The 21960-nt window shown below is 26.9% G+C and overlaps 2 protein-coding genes and 2 long non-coding RNA genes across 5 annotated transcripts; 1 reads left to right on the forward strand and 3 right to left on the reverse strand.

Annotated features, from left to right (window-relative positions):
* Nucleotides 1–548: 548 nt before the first annotated feature.
* Nucleotides 549–2778, reverse strand: LOC132926843 (26S proteasome regulatory subunit 6A-A-like). The gene is made up of 2 exons (XM_060991251.1): nucleotides 2169–2778; nucleotides 549–737 (listed from the first exon to the last, which is right to left on the reverse strand). Exons 1-2 carry the CDS (start codon nucleotides 2691–2693, stop codon nucleotides 627–629), a joined length of 636 nt encoding a protein of 211 aa, XP_060847234.1. The 5' UTR covers nucleotides 2694–2778; the 3' UTR covers nucleotides 549–626.
* A 2380-nt stretch (nucleotides 2779–5158) lies between these two features.
* LOC132927709 (uncharacterized) lies at nucleotides 5159–6457 on the reverse strand. The gene is made up of 4 exons (XR_009661808.1): nucleotides 6240–6457; nucleotides 6100–6178; nucleotides 5347–5527; nucleotides 5159–5282 (listed from the first exon to the last, which is right to left on the reverse strand). It is a non-coding gene; the product is annotated as an uncharacterized LOC132927709 (long non-coding RNA).
* Nucleotides 6458–7331: 874 nt separating this feature from the next.
* LOC132926793 (uncharacterized) lies at nucleotides 7332–21233 on the reverse strand. Its single transcript, XR_009661530.1, has 5 exons — nucleotides 20989–21233; nucleotides 20320–20430; nucleotides 19975–20119; nucleotides 19625–19816; nucleotides 7332–7469 (listed from the first exon to the last, which is right to left on the reverse strand). It is a non-coding gene; the product is annotated as an uncharacterized LOC132926793 (long non-coding RNA).
* Nucleotides 13566–18868, forward strand: LOC132927759 (uncharacterized). 2 transcript variants are annotated; one of them, XM_060992352.1, is made up of 5 exons: nucleotides 13566–13923; nucleotides 14618–14784; nucleotides 14851–15065; nucleotides 15162–15332; nucleotides 16094–18868. In XM_060992352.1, the coding sequence occupies exons 1-5, from the start codon at nucleotides 13754–13756 to the stop codon at nucleotides 17906–17908; spliced, it is 2538 nt and encodes an 845-aa protein (XP_060848335.1). In that variant the 5' UTR covers nucleotides 13566–13753; the 3' UTR covers nucleotides 17909–18868. The 2 variants fall into 2 exon arrangements, with proteins under 2 accessions (XP_060848335.1, XP_060848334.1); XM_060992351.1 differs by having other exon boundaries at nucleotides 14618–15065.
* Nucleotides 21234–21960: the final 727 nt, after the last annotated feature.

The following is a 21960-nucleotide window of genomic DNA, read 5'->3' on the forward strand; positions in this document are numbered from 1 at the left end:
GATACTATTCATAAGTTTCATTATACAAAGTGTAACAGATAGACTTGATTCAAAAAAATAAAAATAAATTATGGTACTTAAACGTATGATAAAAATTGTTAGTATTTATGACGAGTAAATAATTAAGAAATATACTCATGTCAACAAATTCTCAAAACTCATATTTTTAAAAAAGTTATTACTTTCAAAATTAATTTAATCAAAAAGTTTTAAAAAATAAACTGCTTGCCATATAAAAATTGTTTTACCAACAAAATTGTTCTTATAATCAGATTCACAAATTGGCTAAATTTATTCAAAAAAATTTAAATCAAATTTAATTTGTTTTATTTTCAGTACTAAGAAATAAATATAAAAAAATTTAAATTATACATGTAGCGCTAGGGTCTCTTAATGATAAAAAAAAAAATTGAAAATGTTAATTAGAACAAAAGTTATTCCAAAAGTCAGTTCTATCTGTTACACACTGTATATATTTAGGTAAAAATGTGAATTCTAATAAACCGTTCATTTTTTTTAACTGCTTCAAAATGAATGTTAAACAGCAATGAAGAAATAGTTTAATTATTTATTTGTAGATGAAAAAACCATTACAAAGATATAAATGAATATGTTCTGTTAATTTTTTAAGCATAATAGCTTAAGTTGGATTTCTTTTTAGCTTGGACTTCCATTATGGCATCCATGAAATCTTCATGAGTAACAGTTGATGCACCTCTTCTCAAAGCAATCATACCCTAAAACATGAAATAAATAATTTTATTTAGTACAATATTGCTAATAGTAATATAAAATATTAAAATATCATAAGAAGTATTCTGATATGCTCAGATTTGTTTTTTTTTTTATGCAATGATTTAATTCAAATTCAACACATCCATAACAGTAAATCAATCAACTGTTGTACAGAAAGCAACTTTCCTAATTTAATAATGGATATTTTACAAGTCTTCCAAAAACCCAAGGTTAAATCTGGCATAGTTTTTTAAAGTATTAATAACACATAACCAACTAAATTAGAGTAAAAATAATACTATTAACAGAAGTGTGTACATTTCATAACTTATAATTATTTAACATCAGACTTTTAAATGTGGACATGTGGTCAAAATAAACTCAAATGGAATCAGAATTCTAAATTATACTCTTATATAGTCTTATGTTAATATATATTTTTAATAAACAAAACTAATCTCAATATGAGAAATAAAATCTAAAAATAAGTTTTGAAATTAATTATAAATATGGTAATATAAAGAGACAATTGTTCAATGTCCAACTTCATAGTAAATAATTTCAACAATTAATATACAAAATATTAATGTATACGATTTTATACATCAGTAACTTCAAGCGGTGGCAATGTGTCAAGTTAGTACTTTAGTAGGCGCCAAATGCAATATACATGGAAGTGTCATTTTTGAAGTGAAACTTTTTTACAGTCAGGCCGTCACGGACCGCGAACGACTATAATACCGGAAAATGTACTATATTATTAAAAATATTGATTATTATTAATACTATTAACTTTAAGTTTGGTTGATAGACTGTTACCTTGTCAACCCAATATTGATGTGTTATTAAAATGCAACTGCTTGTTCATGTAATAGTAATTTATTTACACCGATAAAAAAAATGAATTGATTGAAAAAAGTTTCACTTCATCCGCACGTACTTGTTACACGCACAATTTTTTTTTTATATCAAGAACTATATCAAGCTTGTATTATACTAAGATTATTATGATACAACAATTTTTCGACCTTGACTGATCGTCAGAAATGAAAGCTGACGACAAAAATCGATTTGATGGAGGAGCGTGGTCTGACTAAATCAGTCACGGGCTGAGCCATGAGGTTACTACAGTGAAACTTCCATATAACGAACTTCCATTTTACGAAATTTTTTGTTTAACGAAATATTTTTAAGAACTATGACCTTCATTGTTAGTCAATACTTGATTCTATTTAACAAATTCCCTATACTACAAAATTTTTTTGTTGCTAATTCGACTTCATTGTATGGAAGTATCACTGTATTACATGTACAGAGTATAGAAAGGTATTTGTCTTTGTTACTTCTAACAGTTCAATCTATCCTAACGGCTAATATTTAAATATACAATCTTATTACATAGTAAATATAACTGGTGATAATAGTTAACTTACAGCTTTAACACAAACAGCCTTGCATTGTGCCCCATTAAAATCATCAGTAGATCTTGAAAGTTCTTCAAAGTTAACATCAAATTTGGTCATTTTCCTTGAATGAATCTGCATAATACGTGCACGAGCTTCTTGGTTGGGGTGTGGGAACTCAATTTTTCTATCTAATCTACCAGACCTCAACAATTCTGGGTCCAAAATATCTACTCTATTAGTAGCTGCAATCACTTTTATATCAACTGTTGAAGTAAAACCATTCATTTGATCAAGGAGTTCCAACATCGTTCTTTGTACTTCTCGATTACCGGCTTTTTGAGAATTAAAACGTTTTGTACCAATAGCATCCAATTCATCAATAAATATTATTGCAGGAGCTTTTTCTTTAGCTAAAGCAAATGCACCTCGTATTAATTTTGCTCCATCACCAATAAACTTCTGTACCAATTGTGGACCAGCAAGCTTTAAAAATGTCAACTTTGTTTGAGCAGCACATGCACGAGCTAAACGTGTTTTTCCTTGAAGAGTCATCTTGTATATTTGTTAAAAATTTTAGTAACATTAATATTTATTGTAAGTTATGAAGTTTAATAATTTAATCTGATAAGTATAGAACTTGCTACTTACTATACAAATATAATAATAAATAATCACTAATAAGACGATAATAACTTTTGTTATTTCTTTTTGTTTATAAATTTCAATGATTGTTGATTTCTGCTGATATCACCACATTAAACTTTATTTTCTAACCTCAAAATTGTATTATCTTTGAATTGCAGTGATGCAATGGTAGCGGGAAAAATAAAAAAAAGTCATCGTAAACATGAACGAAACATGGAATAATAATATATATCTTTATTTTATTTTTTTATTTTATTGTTTCTGTGACATAAATAGTCAATACATCATGATCTAATGTTCTATGGCTATACATAAAGTCATGAAGATCGTGGTTTAATATAATATACATCTTAAATCAGAATAATCAGATATGTATATCTTAATACTACATGATTTATAATTATGCAATGACTACAATTTGTGATATTATAAAGGATTGGTTATCAGTCACACAGTATCAGCCAAATATAGATTTATATTTATATTATAATTATAATAAATAAGCTTAAATATTTTTTATGATGCAATGGTAAAATTATTATTTTTTTTTTTATATAAATAGTGCTTTATGTTATTTTAAAACCTGTGGCTTTTTTCTTTTTTAATTAAAAAAATAATTAATATATTTATATATATAAATGGTTCCCTTTTTCCCTCTCATCGCATCACACGTGAACGGCTGGACCGATTTCGCTAATTCATTTTTTGTTGTGTTCGTAATTGTCAGGAGAAAGTTCTTATGTAATACAATTATAGGAAAATCCACCAGAAAAATACGGATCCGGATGTAAAAAAACGACAATGAAAATCTTAATATATAAAATCGAAAATTGAAAACTTTGATGCTAATGTTCTCGAAAACTACTCAACCGATAGTCTTATTATATTATTATTACTTAAATTTAAATTGTAATATAACGATATTTTACGCGATTTCGTAAAAAATTAAATTTCATACGCACATAAAATGTTTTCTGTATTGACGCTGGAATTTTTTTTTACAATTACTAAAAGGAAAACTTATGGATAACCTTGTATTGGATTTTAGAACCTTAAGTATAAATCACAAAAATTTTATGAATTTTCAACTTCAAAATTCCTTGCAAATTTTAGCGATTTTGATATATTTCGTAAATATTTGAACTTTAAATGCTTATAAACAAAAATTGTGACTAACGATTTTTGATAAAGGTCAAAATATTTTGAAAATTTAATCGCAAATAGATAACTATAATATAAACAATTGGTGAAAATTTAAAGTATTTACAATCATTCGTTTTTGAGTTACATCAAAATCAAAATATCGATATTGTCGAAAAGTGGTTATGCGTGAAAATTCCCGTTTTTCCGTTATTTTTTCAGGGTTTTTCCCGACGCTTTTGAAAACTATTGGACATTTTTTACCTTTGACCCCCCCTCCCCCAAAGTACCAACTAGATGAATTTTCCTTTTCAAAGAGGGGCTGAAGTCAAAAATCGAAGTATTATTACTACTCCAAAAAGTGATGACAGACACAAAAATAAAAAAAAAAACACACATCATTGTAAAATCAATACATTCATCACTCCGTTCAGAATCTAATACCTAACTATAATATATCTATGTATATAAATTTGGTGTATGGAGAGTATGATGTTCACAATGCATTCCGAAACTATTCAATCAATTTTGATGGAATTATGATTAACGTGTGTAATTTTGTCTTCGTCATAAGATAGGGTAGTTTTCGATTGAAAAAATGCAGCGCTGGGCGGACATTTATATAAAGTTGATATGTCGGAAATATCCTTTAAACACCAAATCTGGAAAACTAAATATAACTTTTATCCTCACGTTAAATGTTAGCATTAGGCAACCAAACTTATCACGGATGCATTTTGTACGGGCAACGAAGTGCACGAGTACAGTTAGTCTTTTATAATTAAATAATAAAGTCGACTTTAGAGTCATCAGTGAGTCATTTACTAAATATAAAGCTTTATATTTTTACATCTAAATACTTCACAAATTTGATGGGTCTATAAAATTATGGTAACCATTTGAGACATCATAAAATAAATAAGAATTAGCGTGTATTATCACCCTTTTTCCATAGAAATATATTGTTACGCTTGAAGAATAATTAAAATACACTCTAGTTACAATACGAGACTTCTTATCATGATTAAACGCTCAATAAGATATTAATTAATAAATAAAATATATTATAATCAAATATACTAGATAATAATAACACCAATTTTAAATTTAAATATACGTGTTGGAAAAAAATATTAGACTACTTTAATAATACATTTTATAGGTGTTATGTACAATTCATTTTTAAAATAATAAGGTGAAATATGATAATACTAAATAAATTAACTTACATTTGATAGACCATAATAACAAATATTTTTAATCAAAAACTCAATAAAATAATCATCTTTTTCAGTTTAATGTCCTTTATATGCAAAGCATATAAAAGCTTTTAGTTTTTACTAATAAGTTCTTCATCTGAAAATTAATTATTTATTTTATTATTAAATTTAATTATCATTATGTAATTTTTAATAAATACCAGAAATGAGCTATTGATTTTCAGCAGATCTTATAAAATTAGAATAATTTCTGAAGATTTAACTTTAATACTCTGATTAGAAGCATTTATAGTATTAATAAAGCACCCATTCTTCCTTGCTCTGAATAAGATCAAAGATCTCTTAATATCAGTTCACGTATTTTGTCACCAAAATGTTTACCTAAATCAAAAACTTATGCTCAATCAATCAATATTATTGAGCATTGTTTGAAATATTTAAATATTTTATTTTTGACGTATAAAATTGTTTTTGATGAAAGTATTTGTTTATATTATTTTGATAGTTTTAATGTAATAATTATTTTTATTAAAGTGAATGTATTTATTATTTAATAGTAAAAACTACTATTCTGTACTTTTGGTAAGAATGTAAAAAAAAAATGTTTAGTTTATTATTCTTTTATTATCTTAAATCTAGTTTGTAACATGTTTTAAAAAAAAAGAAAGAATTTAAGACTTAGTTTTATTATATGTATAGAATAAATGCATGTTTTGAGTATAAATATTCTTTTATATTAACTATTAACATGATAAGAAGTTCTTATACTTATGATTATAATTGACATAATAAGGTGTATAATTAATTTATTTAACAATAAATATCATCATTTTAATATAACATAAAATATTAAGAATTATTATTAGAAAATAGTATTAAAACATGAAAATGTTATTGATTGAATGCATATTTATATATATTATATATTATCAAACAACAAGATAAAATAATACCTTAATAAGTATAACATCCTAAAACTTTGGAATGATTTTTAATAGCCATTGGAATATCATAATCTGACATTAAAATAACCTGGAAATATAACCAATTGTAGATTAATAATTAATTATATGTTACAATTGATTGTATTTACCATTTCATGTTATATCTATTAGTGGTTCTAGCATAATTTCTGATATGGCAGATAAAACCTTGCCAAGTACTGTGAAACCCAATATCAAGACATACCAATTGATAAACATTTATTATACAAGCTCAGTATTTGTTGTCAAAATTACTATACAATCTCTATTTAATGTTTCAGTACTCATAAGCATAATAATTGAGCTTAATGCTCCAAGAATATTTTCAATCAGCTATAAATAAATATAAAAAATACATTTTTTATGGACTAATCATTTGAATAATATAGACAATTATAATTAAAACCATGACCTTTTTTATTCAATAAATTAACACAGAAAAAAATAACACCCAACATTCAAAAGAGTATTATAAGAAGTATTATATATTACTATTACTTATCATTGACCATATTAAATCATATAAAATCATAAACTCAATTATAAGTGGAGCGCGGATTTCTATGCAATTGCATATTTTTGCATATTTTGGCAAAATTCAAAATTTATTGCATATCAAAGCGAAAATTTAAAAAAAAAAATGTATAAAATAATATTTTGTCAAGTAGAAAAATTAAAACTAAATTTTATAGTCACTATAAATAATAATTTATATATATTTATTTATAAGATAAATAATCGACTACGATGTAAACTTAATCGCTCTTGCTAAGACCCGATAATACTAAGTTGCTTCAAATATACCCCAATAACTTCTATACACGTCAAATGTTCGTTTTCAGTCTTTAAAAATATAAGTTGTTCAGAAAATTCCCTAAATTTTTTTTATTAAATATTTAAGTAATTAATTATTATAAGTTGCAATTATAACTGCATATTATATGGCATATTTCGATACTTTTTAGTGCATAAAAATCCGCACTCTAATTATAAGCAATAAATACAATAAGGGAATAAGATTTATTTTAACATTTATACTTTATTGAGACTGATAAATAATACACTACACCTAAATAAATTAGACTCTAAATATGCTCTGAACATATATACATTTCAATAACATTAAGCAAAACTGCAAAACTCATCTACAGTCTATACAAAATATATTTATTACATAAAGTAAAAAAAAAATTTAATATTGACCTTTATAACCTTGGAAATTAACCAAACATCATTAATAATTTTGTATATTTTTTCTAATTTAGGTGACAAATTTTGTTTAGTTGCATCTATAACTGATGGTTCATATTCAATAACAGACGCACACATCTCACCAATCACTAAAATAAAATAAATATTATGGATAAGATTTAAGGTTCTATTATTTGTGTTAGATTAAATTAAGAAGTTCAAAATGACCTCTTTAATAATAAAGAATATATAGGTTATAATCAGGGACGGCGCTAGGGTAGGGCAAGTGGGACATTTGTCCTGGGCCTCGCGCTTTAGAGAATATTATCAAGGCCTCGCGTTTGCTCCCAATAAAGACACTCAAAAGTAAACATAATACAAAAAACATGAACTAAGAATATCTAAAATTAAGTATTATCGTGTTACGTGTAATGTTTTTTTTACAAACACAAATTGAAAATTATTTTATTTATAGTATGATGATACTTTTTTTTATTATTATAAGTTGTCGCCAATTATTAGTGGTTTCTCCGTAACCGATAAGAAAAAGACTCGTCGATCAACCGGTCGACACCGCAGTACGCATTGTTTATACAAAATAATTATAAATATAATTCTTGCATGTATCAATTTTTTATTATCTTATCTTATTTATTTTTTGATTTGGTGAACAAACAATTACAAACTTGCAAATCACTTTTTACTGAAGAACGTCTGGCAACGGCTGTCAGGCGGTACTGTAGCAATAATAGTTTTTATTTTATTTGAATTTCGTAAGGGGTAAGTGGTAAGTAGACACAATTTAGAATACACGGAGAGGTTCAGCTGTGCGTGGATGGGGATTTAATTTTTATTTAAATTATTGTAATAATTAAATTAAATAATTTTACATATAATAAAAAATGTAATACAAATATTTTTAATCATGTTAGATTTCTTGCTAAACTAGGTACCTAAAATTTTCTGTTGACCATAACTTATGATGGCTAATAGTTTTACTATAAAATGTTATTATTTGTTATATTATTTAATTTAATTATGTAACAACTAACAATCAGTATATTTGATCTAAAATATATTATAAATAAGTATTTTAAGTATTTACTTTTGCCATGGTTAGAAATTGTTTGTATCTTTTAGACGTCATCTCTCTCAATTCTCAACTTATATTATTTAAATAAAACGATTACCTGGTTTATCTATACAACTATACTAACAATAACTAGCCGCAGTGTTGGGTAAATAACTTTTAAAAAGTAATAAAATTACGTTAGGTACTTGTTACATTAAAAATTTTTATTTAAATTACCTACATTCGCATTACCTACCTAACATTATTTTTATCACGTTACATTACTTTTTCTTTTCAAAAGTAGGGTGTTAAATTAACTTTACTTTTTTATTATTTATTGATAAAATAGATCAATTTTTTTTACTATAAAAAATGTTATACATTATACCTATATAAATTATGTAGGTATAACATTAATGTTGTACATTATTAATTTTATAAATAAACAGAATGTATAAAATATATTATACGCCGTATATAGATAGAAATTACAAATAATATTATTTCGAAATCAAAATTTAATTAATTGAATTGTAATTTGTTTTGGACATTGTAATCCTTTTACGTTTGTTATAAATTATTGTACTTCATTTTAATAACGTAAAAAAATGCGTTACTCTGCACATTAATGTAAATTTGAATAAAATGTAATGAAATTACTACCACCTTACTAGAAAAGTAATTTCGATACAGTAATTTGTAATTTGAGTTACGTTAATACCCAACACTGTAACTAGGTAATATAAATTCAAAAAAATATTAATTTATATCTTATTAGGTACCTAGTTATATTACCTATGAAAAATATTATATTAATAAATAACATAAAGTTTGTACTCCGAGTGACTTATCCCCTTTCTCACGAAATATAATTTTACTTTGACTAATACCCAACCACACGTATAAATATCACAATAACTGTGAAACATGGGATAGACACACGTATTTTTTGTATTTTCAGTGATATATAGAATACAATGGGACGAGATCGCGATAAATTTAGGAAGTTTGAATCAGGATGTGCAAAGCGAGAAAAGAAAAAACAAAAAGAAGAGTTTGTAAAAAAGATACGTGGAAGTCTTGAAAAATTTTTTCCAACCTCCAACAAAGTAGAGACCACAAAGATTAATGAAAAAAATACATTGGAAAATAACATAGAAAATAATTTTGAAATTGATGAGATACTAAAAAATGATAATACTGAAGGATGCTTAAATTTTGAAGGTGAAAAAGTTGATGCCACTGAAAATTTGTCACTTGAAAATCATAGATTGGATGATAATATTATAATACATTTTTCTACTAATATAAATAAATTAAATGATGATCACTTGAATGAAAATAAATTACATTTATTGAAAGATCATGCGAATTGGCCAATCGTAATGAATAATAATACAAAATACGAAATAGTTAAATTGGGTCCTTCACGTGTAATAAATCATAACTTTCCAATTACAGTGCAAGATGATGGTTCAAAAAGGAAATTTTCAACAAAATTATACTACCGTAATTTAATTAACGGAGAACAAATTAATAGATTTTGGTTAATTTACTCTAAGTTGGAAGATTGTGTATTGTGTTACTGTTGTAAATTGTTTAGTACCAATGCTAATTATGATAAAGAGACTTCATTAAGCTCTAAAGGTACCAATGATTGGAGACACTTATCTGAAAAACTTAAAACTCATGAAAAATCTATTTCACATTATAAGTCTGTCGAAGCCTGGATGGAATTGAATACTAGAATATCCAAAGGGAAAACAATTAACCAGCTAGAAATAAATATAATAGAAAGAGAAAAAAATCATTGGAGAAATGTATTGAACCGAGTCTTATCAATAATTCATTATTTAGCCATACACAATGATGCCTTTAGGGGTACAACAGATGTTTTATATGCCAAAGGGAACGGGAAATATCTTGGTATTATTGAAATGTTAGCAAAATTTGATCCGATAATGGAGGAACATTTAAGACGAATTAAAGACGAAGAAACTCGTGTGCATTATTTAGGCCATGATATACAAGACGAACTCATTCAAATTATGGCAAATGAAATAAGACAAAAAATAATAAGTTTGATACGAGCCGCAAAATATTTCACTGTCGTAATGGATTGTACACCAGATATCGGACATCAAGAGCAACTTACAATTCTCATACGCATAGTAAATATGGAAGAAAGTAATGAATCTGATCCAACCATACAAGAATATTTTCTAGACTTCATAAATGTAAATTCTACTACTGGATTAAATTTATCTGAAGTTCTCCTTAAACAATTAGAATTATATAATATAAATATCGGAGACTGTAGAGGTCAAGCATATGACAATGGGTCAAATATGGTTGGCAAATACCAAGGAGTGCAGACACGTATTTCAAATATAAACCTCAGAGCTTTTTTTACACCATGCGCAGCTCACAGTTTAAATTTAGTTCTCTGCGATGCGGCAAAAAATTCTACAAGAGCAATTTCATTTTTCGGTACAGTACGCCGTGTTTACACCTTATTTTCGGCTTCAACAAATCGTTGGAGTATAATTCAAAAGCACTGCAAATTATTTACTGTTAAACAATGGTCCGATACGAGATGGGAAAGTCGACTAAACAGCGTGAAAGCATTACGATTACAATTTCCATGTATAATAGAAGCTTTAGAAGAAGTATATGAAACGGCAAATGATTTAATGGCTAAAAGTGAAGCTAATTCATTATTAAACGAAATAAGTAGTTATGAATTTATACTTAGCCTTATTATTTGGTATGATATTTTAGAAAAGGTGAATATTGTAAGTAAGAATCTTCAATCCCAAATTATGAACATCAGTACTTCTACAAAAATGGTATACGGTCTTTTAGAATATTTGAAACAGTATAGAATAACAGGATTCGATTTTGCAAAAAATATAGCAAATAAACTGGCTTCAGAAATAGACATCCCAATTATTTTTAAGTGTTGTCGTGTTAGAAAGAAAAAGAAGATGTTTAGTTATGAACATGACGATGAATCAATCTCAAATGAGGAAGATCGTTTTCGTATTGATTATTTTCAAGTTATTGTTAATCAAGCAATAGAATCGATTAATAAACGTTTTGACCAGTTAGAGTCATATTCGAATAACTTTGGTTTTTTGTATCAAATAGGTAAAGTAAAAACTATGGAAGAAGATGAACTACTAAAATATTGCAAAGATTTACATTTAGTATTATCCGATGGTGATCTGAATGATTTGGAAGGACTTGACTTATTTTCTGAACTTCTTATTTTTCGTATGATGATTGATGACAATACAACTCCGCTTATAGCTCTTGGTATTTTAAAAAAGACAAATGGTTCATTTCCTAATATATCTATTGCTTTAAGAATCATGTTAACAATACCAGTAACATCAGCTTGTGCTGAAAGAAGTTTCTCAAAGCTTAAATTAATCAAAACGTACCTGCGAAATAAATTAAGCCAAGAGAAACTTTCAGATCTTGCACTTATATCTATTGAACAAGAAATATCTAACAAAATTGACTATCAAAATCTTTTAGAAACTTTCGCTTCAAAAAAATTAAGAAAAAAATTTTTTTAGTAACATACAATTGCACAAGTAATAAGTATACTGTATAATATACAAATAATATTCAAGTGTTCGTATTATTATTATTATTATATATTATTATTATTATTAAATCAACAAAAGTTTGTTTATCATTTTACATTTTCGTATCCATTTTTTTTCACAATCGTTCCTATAATCAATATTATAATAATTTTAATTTAGGGCCTCGTAATAGTGTATTGTCCTGGGCCTCGCAAACCCTGGCGCCGTCCCTGGTTATAATGGCAACTTTCTAACAACCAAAATTATATTTAAATGTATTCTTTGCAATCTCTTAATCTTATAGTATAACATACAATATATAAAATTTGATTAATAAATGTAAATATTACAAACCTGTACCATAAATTTTACGCAGTGCATCTGACTTGGTCAGAAGTAAAATTGAGCAAATAGCTGATAAGAATGGATCAACAAAGTTAATAAACTTAAAAAGGTGATTTGAAGCAAGATGTCCTCAAGAATATATAATAGAAGGATGTAGAGGAATACCTTCTTTTAAATGAGACATAATGTTTTGTATACACTAAAAACAGAACATTTATTATTAATCGATTATACTCTTTCCACTATAAAAATGTAACATGTGATGGCTTTACAGATTAGTTTATATTTAGAATTGCACTAAAAGTCTACTTCAATCTACTAAATTTATATGTTTTGATAATAGTACAATATGAGCACACTATTTCAAGTGTATAAAATGGTTACATGTTCATTTTAGATAGAGTATGACACGATATATTTAGATTAGTAATAACAGTAGAATATTAATTTGGTAGAATCATAGAACACTATGGGTAGAAACGTATGGTTTTACTTTTTTAGAAACAAAATTGCATATTATACTTGACAAATAACAAATTAATCATTTAGTACGACATAATTTTGTACCAAATAAACATCAACATTGTAAAATTTATAATTATAATCTATCGATGTTTTAAGAGTAAAAATGAATTAATTTTTATTTCATTCAATAATCAAACTCATAATATTATAATTAAACATCTGTAAAATAATAATAATAATAATTAAAAAAGAAATAGAAAATGATTTAAAATTGGGATAAAAATTAAATATTTTCCTTGGAATATATAGTTTTAAATGAAGATACATGATATATATATATTATACACAGTGAAAACTCTTTATAACGAAACTCTTTACAACAAAAAACTCTATATAACGTAAACATGACATAATATTAGCTGATTTGCTTTATAACCCATTAGTCAATTCATTCTCTATAACGCATAGTCACTCTCAATAACAAAACAATATTTTATGTTTCATAACACTATTTACCTGTTAAGGGGATAAATTCGATTATGTTATTAAATAATTCCGTAGGAGCGCGTTACTAGTAATTAGAATCGCGTAGTAACCCCTACTCTGACTACTACGGACCTGGCGGCGAGACTCGGCGACAGTCGGCAGAACAATCCCCACTCCCACCACGCTGGATTTCTAATAATTAATATATATCTCCGCGACAAAAATACTATTTTATTACCGTGTTATTATTATCTGACTTTGATACTGGCGCACGACATGTATAAATAAAAATTCAAAACATAGAATGATCGTATAGGTATAATAATATCTTATCGATAATGTACAATTCATAATATTATATTAGCTTATTGCTTGTAATACTATTGTACATATTTTGTCATTTGTTATTCTACTTTCAATGTCTGCACACGTTTTATTTGATTACCTATCTACTTTTATTGGATAAATTATGGCAAACAAAAAACATGGGAAACAAAGTAAATGCAAAAAGAGAAGTGCAAAGTCGAAATGCATACAAAATTTACTTTTGAGTAGGTATAAAAAAACTGAAAAAATAAATAATGAAGATAATACCAATAATCTTGAAGAGGATATGGATATCCAAAAATCAAATGAAACGTAAGCATAAAAATATGGGCAAATGGATACCACTCATATTATATATAATATATAGGTATATACTAATTTCAAGTAAAATTATTAAAAGTAAATAGTAATTCAGTTTTGTAAATAAGAATTATGACGCAACACCAGATTTCGAATTTTCGACAAAATTTGAATAATTTTTTTGTATTACCTAACTCAAAAACGAATTAACATAGATACTCGAAATTTTCACAAACATTTTAAGATTGCATTCCCTGTACATGATAAAATCTTTCAAATATTTTGACTCATTTTGAGCTATTTATGGATTTATAAAAAGGCTTGTTATTTTTTTTTTCCATAAATTATGCGAAAAAAAATTTGCTTGGACAAAAACATTAAAAACTCAATAGAAGGTTATAATCATTATTATGTGATATAATTACTGTATTTAAAAATATCCTAGACTGACTGACCATCTTCGCTTAGAATCGTTTTTCATGTATAATTATACTTTTTTCGTATTTTATACATTTACTCAGACACCTACCGTGTGAACAGTGTGGTATGGCGGTACCCACTTGCCCACATTTTTTATCTATAATTTTTTGTATAATATATGTATATAAATATATAAATATATAATATATATTATATAATATATTTATTTATGTATATAATATAATACAATATATTTATACAGAAATATTCAATGTTTTTATGATAGTGTCAATAACGATGATAATGACTACTTACAACTATCAGACCATTCGGGATTAGATGAATCTACATTACCAAATTTGAATGTTGAGTACGTAAAATCTAATGAACCTACATTATCAGGGCGCCGAGTAGTAGACATAGAACATTTTATGAAACAAATGATGGAACTGGGTAAACATGGTAGTAAATGTACTATGGGACGATTTGTACTAATCAAAGAAGTACAAAATGGTGTAGGATTTAAACTTTATTTCAAATGCCATGTTTGTGACCGTCATCAAATTGTCACATCAGACAGAGAATCATCTGTAGATAATGTCAATAATGCGTTAGTTTGGGGAGCATTATCAATCGGTATTGGACATCGTCAGATTGAAGATTTACTCGCAGTTATGGACTGTCCATCACCATCGTTTAAAAAATTTAAACGACATGAAGTTATTATAGGAAAGGTAGATAAACATATAAAAGATAATTAAACCTTGTTATTCCAAAGCTAAAGGTAATAGTGATTTATGGTAATTTAATTTACCATTATTCAATTATAGGTGTGGGAACAACAAATTTCAGAAATGTTGAAAAAAAATGGAGAGCAGGAAAAAAAAATTGCCATACAAAAAGGAAATTTATATAAAGGAACTCCTTACATCACAGTGATAGGTGATGGTGGTTGGGCTAAAAGAAGTTACGGACATGGTTTCAATTCTCAATCAGGCGTGGTAATTTTAGAAATCTTATAAGTTATAACTAGGGATCGGATTTATATGTATTTAATATTTATGAAACCAAAATATGTATTTTACTAATACTTAATTATTATTTTTTTTTTTAAATGTAAATATAGGTATCTAGATAATTAGTCGGATATTTTATGTCAAAGGGGAAATATGTATTCGCATATGCATATAAATAAGCCCTATAGATATAAAATGTATATAATAATATAATATATAATATATTTGTTTTTAATAATATTATAGAAAAAAAACGGTAGTTTTTGCCAAAAACCAGCTTTCTACTAGTTTTAGATAGGTAATCATTTTTAGATTCTGAACGGAGTGATGAATGTATTGATTTTACAAAGATGTGTTTTTTTTTTTTATTAATTTTTGTGTCTGTCATCACGTTTTGGAGTAGTAATAATGCTCCGATTTTTGACTTCAGCCCCTCTTTGAATAGGAAAATTCATCTTGTTGGTACTTTGAGGTAAAAGTAAACATTTTCCAACAGTTTTCAAAAAAATCGAGAAAAACAAAAAAAAAGTGACAGAAAAACGGCAATTTTACGAAAAAACCACTTTTCGACAAAATCGATTTTTTGACAAAATATTTAAAATATGCAATAATAATTTTTTTAATTTAAAATCCTTATATCACGAAATACATATATGTATCGAATCTGATTTATTTTATCTTAACTTTACGTATGATATATATTTAACTATACGCAAGAACTATTAAGAATAGTTTTTATTTTATAGGGAATAATTATTGGTGCAGAAACAAAAAAGCCCGTCTATGTAGGTGTAAGAAACAAATATTGTAGTACATGTTCTTCTGCATCCAAAAATAATAAAAAAATAGATCATTTGTGTTTCCGAAATTATGATGGTTCTTCAACAGGTATGGAACAAGATATTATTGTAGAAGGCTTTCGCCAAAGCCTAGAACAACATGGTTTAATATATAAATATTATATTGGCGATGGTGATTCAAGTGTGTATGCCAGAATAGTTGAAAAAGTATCGTATGGTCGAGATGTTATCAAATTAGAATGTGCTAATCATATAACTCGTAATCTCCACGATGGCCTACGAAAATTGGTGGCAAATAAACATTTCCCATTACATGTGCGCAAAGTTTTAACTTATGGTTCTCCATCTCCCTTAGAAAGATTGGTTAAAGGGGTACGGACTGCAATTAAAGAGTGTGGAAAATCACATAATGTAAACATACTGCGAGAAGATTTAAAAAATGCACCATATCATGTTCTCGGTTCTCATAAAAATTGTCGTCCTACATATTGTACACGGTCAAATATGAATGAAAAGGACAATGTGCCATTAATGGAAAGTGGCAAAATAATGTCAGAAATTTTAGCAATTGTTGATAAAGTAACGAGAAAAGCCGATCGTCTAGTTTTCAACACTACAACTAATATAGCTGAAAACTTTATGAGCTTAGTTGCAAAATTTACTGGCGGTAAAAGAGTAAATTATACCAAAACAGGCTCATATCAAAGAAGAGTATTAGGTGCAACCCAAGTTCACTCTAGGGGCCAGTCTTGGCATTTAAGTCCATGGAAAAAATTATCAGGAAAAAGTCCCGGCAAGTTTTTTAAAAAAAATTTAACGAGGCGTATTGCAATGACAACTTTAAACTCAAAGTATAAAAAACAAAAAAAAATTAGATTTAAAGTAAGTGGAGGTGACAAAAGTACAGTGAATCATGATTTTGATTACGGTCCAGACGCTGCTGGGCTGGATATGACTGAAGAGGATTTTAAATTTAACGTCAATAAAAAGTTAGAAGAGTTAAAAAAAGATTCTTTTTCAACCGAAACAATCGAACAATTACAAAAAAACACTATTGGTCAACATGATAATGTAGTCTGGCACGAAGCAAAGAAAAATAGACTCACCGCTTCTAATTTCGGGACAGTTATTTGTAGAAAATCAACTACATCTTGTCATAATTTAGTGAAAACATTATTATACAGTAAAAATATTATTTCGAAACATATTGAATTTGGACGACAAAATGAAAAAGTGGTTATCCGACAATTCGAAAATCAGTATAACAAAACTGTAAGACCGTGTGGGTTGTTTGTTGATGAACAATATCCATTTTTGGGCGCAAGTCCCGATGGTTTAGTTGATGACGATAAAATAATAGAGGTCAAGTGTACGCCGTCTATAGGACAAAAAACCTTAGAAGATGCAGCTCTTGATAAAAAGTTGCAGTTTTGTTTAGAGCTTACAGAAACAGGTCAACTTAAACTCAAAGAAAACCATAAATATTATTGGCAAATTCAAGGCCAACTAAACATTACAAAAAAAATAGAATGTATTTTTATTTTATTCAGTATGGGAAATAATCTTTATGTGCAGAATATCAACAGGGACGAATATCTTTGGACAAATAAGATGCTTCCAAAATTAATCAATTTCTACATGGACTGTATGTTGCCTGAAATTGTAGATCCTCGAGTTCCAAGAGGTTTACGAATACGAGATCCGGCGAAAATAACGGAAGCACAATTTCAAATAAAAAAGAAATTTAAAAATTTAAAGTAAGAATTGAAAAATGTCATATTATGTAATTTTAAATGTGTTATTTATAATTTTTAATATTTTGTATTTTTTTTTAATTGCATTGATAACTATACTGTTATAATAATATTATACGCATTTTATTAATAATACCTTATATTTATTTATATAGTTAATTCTACCGATGATTACATTTATTTATTTAGTCATGGCTATATTCATATCAAAAAACTAAAATTAATAATCACTTTCCTAAAAGGGTTAGTACAATACACCGTAATTTTTTAACACGGGAGATGAGACCAATTGTCGATTGCAGGCACTCATAGCGCAGAATAAAGAGTGTTTTTCTGTCGCCGTAGGCCTATAGGCTATATATTACGTCGCATCTGCGTCGACAACCAACAACCGACTAGCAGCCAGCGCGCCGTTGCGCTTTGCCGCCGCCGCTAAGCAGCGCTAACAGTGGAATACGATAAATTGCGTGCATGCGTTGGGTATTAGGGGAGGAGCCAACAAAATTGAATAAACCAAATCTTAGTTCCTTTCCAAATTACTCAATAGTTAAAATATTTTTGATCTGAAAAAATAAACTGATTCATAATAGTAATACCTATATACCAACGTTGATTTTTTTTTCGTATTTTGATTATTAAAAAAAATATTTAAGAAAAACCATTTTACCACTAAGAGGTAAGTTTGAACCCAAATAACCTTTAAAAATAATCATCAACAAAGAAACAGCCAACGACAGTATTCTAGGCAATATGTCAATATGATATATTCAAAGTTACAGACTCCTAACTACAAAACTCAGACTAGTAGGAAGGAACTCAAAATGCGAAATTTCAATTTTTGAACTGTATTTATAGCCAAAAAAATGAACAAATATTTTTTTTAATATTTTTTAGTTTCATCTTAAGTCATGTTTTAACTTTAGGTATACGCATTTCAATGATTTAATAAAAAAAAAAAGATCGGATATTGCCCCTTAAGCATTATAAATTATAAAAATAATCGTCAAAAATACCGACATTTCTAAAAATGATTACATTCTTTCATTATCTACTTTTAATATCGTAATAATACCATTATTATCGATATTGAATATATTCATTTTATTATCAACGTAATTTCTAACAACAATTTTGTTTTTTTTTTTTTAAACCCTCTCTATTACGAAAACTCTCTTTAACGAAAGAAATCTCTTGGTCCCTTCAGATTCGTTATAAAGAGTTTTCACTGTATAAATATTTTTGCGCAGTTTATATTTGGTATAAAATTCAATTGAAATTTCATTACATTTTAAATTGGATAATCATTTAATATGGATATAGGTTTTAGGATTGAGTACATTTTCGTTTTTATTTCTTGCCTTTTGAAATATTTATTTAAATATTTATTAGTTGTATTTGAGGTACTATATAACTTGAAAAATACTAACTAAAAAAAGTTGAATTTATTTTGTGATTTAAGATAACAAGAGTTGACTATACTCCTTCTTGTGTTGGCACGTGAGCACTATAAAATTGGTTGTTGTGTAATTTTATGCAACTTTCTGCACAGTTTGTTACTATGTAAATTTATTTTATTTTGAAATTGTTTATAGAAGTAAATATTGTATAATAAGTAGGCAATACTACACAAAAATAAAATAAATATAACATAACTAATTGTGTTACAAAAAAAAGTGTTGATTATAACCACCACACACAATCATATTCTATCCACAAATTTTACCTGATCAGATCTTCATCGACTTAAGATGATCAACATATCTGATGCTGGAAACTGAGAGTCTGAGGATTTAAACATTTCATTAGTGGCAAATTAAACCAAATTATTTGTAAGCTCCACATCAAAATCATCATAGAGGTTTTCACAAAGTTGTTTCATAGCAGATAGTGAACTTTTAGATTCAACAATACTCAACTGGAAATAATACCAACAACAAATATCAATTGTAAAATACATTTACATTTTCATGGTATTGAAATTATTGTTTTATGACATAAAAAAAAATTTTTATACAATATAAAATTTAATTAATTAATTTTACTACTATATATTTAAGCAAATATCATAATTACCGAATTTTGAAATTGATGTATCATATTTTGAACAATTTGTGTAGAGCGAGATTTTGATAAAGTTTCAAGAGACGCAACAACTGAATTCAATACCATTTTTTATCTCTTTCTTCAGTTATCATATGAAGTAAATGGTCAATAGTACCTTATATGAATACAAATTATTATCAATTATTGAAATCTTTTAACAAATAAAATATCAATACATATTTAATCTAATAAAACAATGATAAAAATATATCAATGTCTTTATGGTAGTGCAATAATATCTTAAACTATTACAAGTTACAACACCTAGCAATTATACACCAAGTGGAAAAATATATTTTAAATACTACTCTTTACCTTGACTCAACGGGGGGAGTAAAAACATTTTGGGTAGGTACAGAAAAAATTGAATTAGATTGGAAAAAACCATCTGGATGCAATCGCCGTCCAAAATTGATGCTCAATAAACTAAAACCAAAAAAAAAAAAACATTGGAAATGTTCGAAATGTCTGACGACTTGTTTTGTGAGTAAACATTTAAGAAATTGCCAATCTCATGAGGCACTTGGCAGGCGCTTTGGCACTAGCTTACAACCAGGTAGGGGATAATTTTAAGAATGATACCTAAATCATGGATATACGAGATCGCTAGATGCCTACTGTAATAATTAGGGTTCAAGACTTCAAGGAGTTTGCATGTTTTTAAATAATCATTAAAAACATAGCTAAGTAATACAGAAATTTGTTTCGTAGTAATATGAGTTTATATCACGATGATAACACGCAAACTACGAGTCGGAAACGATGATAATGTGCATGACCTAACATACAGTTTGTATGTAGGTATATATACAAAATACAAAAAGCATAAACTCTAATCATAATATTCATCAAACAAAAGTAGATGGGCACTCATTGACAATGGCTATTACCCTAAACATTGATTGATTACGGTAATAATTATTAATATTAATTTTACATTATTTAAATGTTAATGATTATTTAAAAACAATAACAGATACTTACCAGCTTGTTGAATAAAATCGATTGCTGATTGTTCTAACATAAAACAGTATGAGTACTGATACACCTTTAGTCACTTTTAAATTAAAGTGACTGTCACTTTGGGCGATGATAATGTCTTAACATTTATAGTGCCTATACTTTACTCGTTTTGAAAGACTACAAAAATGAAAGAATCAATTTCAATTAAATTCAATAGTGAAATAAAATGAAATAAAAGACAGACAGACAGTAAGACAAAAGACAAGAAAAAAGAAATTGTTAACTATTATCAAAAATAAAATAATTGATATCATCATTATCATCGTAATCATCACGATTAAAGATACTATCTTTAATCGTGGTAATCATTCAGAATCACGGATAAAAAGAACTTTTATATCCGTGTTCAGAATCAGAATTCATGTTTCATATCAAGATCTATATATCTATATATCTATATTTCTTTATAGATCTTGGTTTCATATGCTCTACACTTTAGATCATATACTATATGGATGGAGCCACGGCGTACTGTATCTACTATCTAGGGCTCTTTAATAGAGCCACAGAATAGATTAATTCTATTTAATCTATTCTGTGATAGAGCCTCACTGTATCCATACAAAAAGTTGTAACTGGTGGTCATCTGGCGACATTTAAAAATGTCATATTTGTAAAATATTTTCTTTTATTGTAATTTGTTGACAAAGAAGACTTAAGCTTCATGAATATGAACATGTAAAATATATTTTTGTTAATAAAATTTAAAATATTTATATTATAAGCTAGGTATATCATAGCTATTAAAAGAAAAGTAAATTTATATAAATAAAATAATTAGGTACGTAAGAAATAATGTAAGAAATAATACCTAGTAAATTATATAAAATGCACTGTATTGATTATGGAAATACTAAAAAACAATGAAAACTAAGACTCTCAAACAAATTCTCTGAAGCCCCCAGATATAAAACGTAAGATTTATGATCGTAG

Source organism: Rhopalosiphum padi, chromosome 3 (genome assembly GCF_020882245.1).
Source record: "Rhopalosiphum padi isolate XX-2018 chromosome 3, ASM2088224v1, whole genome shotgun sequence".
NCBI classification, from domain to species: domain Eukaryota; kingdom Metazoa; phylum Arthropoda; class Insecta; order Hemiptera; family Aphididae; genus Rhopalosiphum; species Rhopalosiphum padi.

Bases quoted from the DNA above. Each gene is read 5' to 3' on its own strand.
- LOC132926843 (XM_060991251.1), bottom strand. From the start codon at position 2,693: ATGACTCTTCAAGGAAAAACACGTTTAGCTCGTGCATGTGCTGCTCAA. The intron at 738-2,168 runs GTAAGTTAACTA...TTCATGTTTTAG, and splicing joins AGGCTGTTTGTGTTAAAGCT to GGTATGATTGCTTTGAGAAG.
- LOC132927759 (XM_060992351.1), top strand. From the start codon at position 13,754: ATGGCAAACAAAAAACATGGGAAACAAAGTAAATGCAAAAAGAGAAGT. The intron at 15,066-15,161 runs GTAGATAAACAT...ATTCAATTATAG, and splicing joins ATGAAGTTATTATAGGAAAG to GTGTGGGAACAACAAATTTC. The intron at 15,333-16,093 runs GTAATTTTAGAA...TTTATTTTATAG, and splicing joins TCAATTCTCAATCAGGCGTG to GGAATAATTATTGGTGCAGA.